At 41.6% G+C, this 3749-nt stretch overlaps 1 protein-coding gene across 1 annotated transcript in view; it reads left to right on the plus strand.

Annotated features, from left to right (window-relative positions):
* CALHM1 (calcium homeostasis modulator 1) overlaps nucleotides 1-1853 on the plus strand; it is a 5000-nt gene extending 3147 nt beyond the window's left edge. Inside the window, exon 2 of the mRNA XM_015812779.1 lies at nucleotides 1389-1853. Within this exon, the coding sequence (XP_015668265.1) occupies nucleotides 1389-1853 (465 nt within the window). The remainder of the gene's footprint in view (nucleotides 1-1388) is intronic.
* The last annotated feature ends 1896 nt before the right edge of the window (nucleotides 1854-3749 follow it).

The following is a 3749-nucleotide window of genomic DNA, read 5'->3' on the forward strand; positions in this document are numbered from 1 at the left end:
ATCTGATGACGCAATGAGGGTGGAGTAGTAGTTAGTCCTCGCCACCCTCATCGCCACAAGGTAAGATCTAATATGACTCCTTACCTGTGTTCGGTCGGATTCGGTCCGGGACGTCCTCCAACTGCTCTCTAGGCGTCTTTTCCGGCGTTTCATCTCTCTCAGCTCCTCAGTAAACCAAGGGGCTAATTGAGATCTACGCAGATAGGCTGAGCTTGGATTAGAGGGAGGGTGTGTTCCTGCATCAGCCTAAAATGGCTAATTAGCATTGTTTTGATCTTACCCAATACTGATCCCTTGACTTACCTCCAACTTAATGGGTGGTAAAGTGTAACACATTTTATATAGTTCCCAGCAGCCATTGATATTGTCCACTTAAAATAAAAACCCTATTTTAATACCAGTACAGCAAAAACCAAATTCAGACTACCTCACTCATAGGCTGATGATAAGATGAAGATAGTGTCATAGAGCAGGGCTTTTCAATCAGTGGTACGGGTACCACCTGTGGTACATTGGCACCTGGCAGGTGGTAAGCGACCATCCTAGAAGTGGTAGTGGGGGAGAGGAATGAGCTGAACCGCACAAGCCTGAGCGAGAGATGGCTGGAGCTGCAGGGCTGTCAGGGCTCAGCGGAAGTGCCAGGATCAGCGCCAGGCTCCAGGTGGAGCTCGGCGCTGATCCTGGTGCTTCTGCTGAGCCCAGAAGAAGCGCCGATCAGCTGGAATGTTGCAGCATCTCCAGGGTCTTGTGATTTACATTCAGATGCTTGGCAACTGATTCATATTTATGACGGTCACAGTGTCCCAGGGTGATGTGAAGTGACCAAAACCTGCTGCAACCACCCAGCAGATGGGGGGAATAAAAACCAAACACCACCCCCACCCCACCCCCGCTGCCAATCCTCAACAGAAATGCTCACAATGAAAACCTTGGACAGAGGAAGAGCACCGCCGGGCAGGCAGGCAGGTGTCTTGCTCGGCTGTGGCTTGGGGGGCACTTTTTTCAGTGCCATTGTAACTTTGAACAGTCACTAAGTGAACTGTTGCAAGTTGAGGACTACCTGTACTTTATCACTTTTTTCCTTTTTTTGGGGGGGGGGGTCAAGTTTTTGACATCCTGCTAGGCGACTGGTGGTGCTCGGATATTGCCATATCCTAAAAGTGGTATAATGGGTGAAAAGGTTGAAAAGCCCTGTCGTAGAGACTCAGAAGAAAAATGATGTTGCCAGGACATTTTTGTGAAGTAGTTAGGTGTAAAACAGGAAAGACCCTAAATAGAAACTAAACAAAATACATAGCTTTATAATTGTGGGTAAAATCAGCAAATACCCCTAGCTTACCCACCTTAATAGCTTAGTATATTATTATGACCTTTCTTTCCCTTCGCAGGCAACAGGCTGGGTCTTTGTGCTGCTAGTAACTCTGCTGGCTTTCCTTGTCCGAGCCATACGTCCCTGCTTTAGTCAATCTGCCTTTTTGAAGAGCAAATATTGGTCCCACTACATTGACATTGAACGGAAGCTCTTTGAGGAGACATGTACAAAACATGCTAAGAGTTTTGCCAAGGTTTGCGTTCAGCAATTCTTTGAGAACATGAACAAAGATCCCTTCATGGGCCACACACATATGCACATTCCAGAGAAGGCACCATTAGAGTCAGAGGAAGAAAAAGAACAACTGCTGGGCATCGTAGATCAAGGAACCATGAACAACCTTCTGAAGAACTGGCACAACTGTAAGCCCCCTTTGTGTCTCAATCAAGAGCTGATGCAAAATGGAACCAGCTGGACAAGAGAAATTGCCCAGCCTTGTCCTTCAAGAAAAGAATATGCAGCCTATTACAGCAAAGTTTGAGGGTAGACAGGCTGACAACAAAGATCACAAAATCATTAAAGAGAACAGTTTCTGGATGCATCATCTTGTAGGCTAGATTTTGCCATTTTTCCAGATGTACAGCTAGAAGTGACATCCTCCCACCACTTTTTTTCCAATACTAGTGCTGAATTCTTAAGATAAATCAGAAGGGATGACCCAGAGAGGAAGCTCAGCATCTAAAGTGATTTGGGAAAAAGGAAATGTTAGAAGAAGTAGATGTTGCTGGTTGATTGGTTGGTTATGATATCCTGAAAAAGATGGTTGCTGTAATATACTATAGTAATAAAAACAAAATAAGGTGGATTCATACTCGACCATTTATAGTTTATTTTTATTAGAAAGGTTTTTAAATTAATAAAATAACAAGAAGTAGACCATTTTCCCACATTTATAGCAGCAGCAGATGTTATTAAATATGGTCTCAAAAATTCTTATTTATTTATTTATTTATTGAAAGGCTGAATGCTGAATTTCCATTGAGCATCAAAATGTCATACGATATATTTTTACATTTTACCTGCAAAGCGCAACACAGAGTAAATAATACTACCATTTTACATTGTCAGACATTTCCTAAAGTAAAACAAAATGTAACTTTCTATCTCATAAAAATGTTCATGAGTAGGCACAAATTAAGCAAACTCAAAAACAGTATTTCAAGGACATTAGAGGGCACTATAAACCAGTAAGAAATGCCTTCAATACTAAGTAATCATCTCCAGACCAAAACCTACATGGTATAATAACCATTTTGAAATAATTTGCAGGGGTTTCTCCTTTTCAACATTATACTTAATTTTGTAGGAAAAGTCAAATTTTATGCTTCTAAAAACCGGACGTTTTTAAGAAAAGACTGGACAGCCATTTGTCTGAAATGGCACAGGGTTTCCTATCTGAGCAGGGGGTTGGACTAGATGACCTCCAAGGTCTCTTCCAACTTTACTACTACTACTACTTCTACTGCTATTATTATTAATAATAATAATAATAATAATAATAATAATATGCTAATTAAAACTGTTAGAATATAACTTTCCTTTTCTCTATTTCCAATACTCCAAGTTATCTGAACCAGGGGTCCACAACTCTCGGGCCGTGGTCCACAACCGGGCCGTGGACAGTTGGAAGTGGGCATACGCATGCCCACACCGGCCCACTGCTTGCACAGGCCAGTTCCCCTCCCCGCACCTGCCTGGGCTGCCAAGCCATAAAAGTTGGGGACTGCTGATCTAAACAACAGAATATTATTTTAATTAATAGTGTTCAAATATTAGTGTACAGAAACTATGTAATATATCAAAATGCATAACAATATAATAAAAAGGAAACAAATCACACAAGAGGAGGGAACCTTCAACAGGTATCCTGAGAAAGGTGGTCTTCTAGATATCCAAGCTCAGAGCCATCCAGGACTTTATAGGTTACATCAGCACCTTGAATTGCATTCTAGAATACATAGTAAACATGCCATTTTCATAACAGTTCGGTTATATGACCTTACAAAGCCTGCTAAATAAGCACAGAAGCTTCCACATTGTGGGCAACTAAGGTTTCCAGGTGGCCTTCAAAGCCCCATGTAAAATTAATTACAGTAGTCCAGTTGCAAGATGACAGGGGAATGAAGGACCATTGCCAGTGCTTCTCAGTCCAAGTAAGACAATAATTGGCACACTGCGTGACAAGATTGGTCAAATATCCACAGATTACACCTGCTTTTCCTATCCCTATTATTTGAAGGAGAGCTTCTATTTAGGTCAGTTTTACAGATAAAGAACTAACACATTCTGAAATTCCCCATCAGCAGTTGACACCTGTAAATACAAAGGAGATCTGGTCTTGTACTGCAGCAAGACATGCTAATTTCTATTTAATGGT

The sequence above is a fragment of the Protobothrops mucrosquamatus genome, unplaced genomic scaffold (assembly GCF_001527695.2).
Source record: "Protobothrops mucrosquamatus isolate PMUCROS unplaced genomic scaffold, P.Mucros_1.0 scaffold110, whole genome shotgun sequence".
In the NCBI taxonomy this organism is placed as follows: domain Eukaryota; kingdom Metazoa; phylum Chordata; class Lepidosauria; order Squamata; family Viperidae; genus Protobothrops; species Protobothrops mucrosquamatus.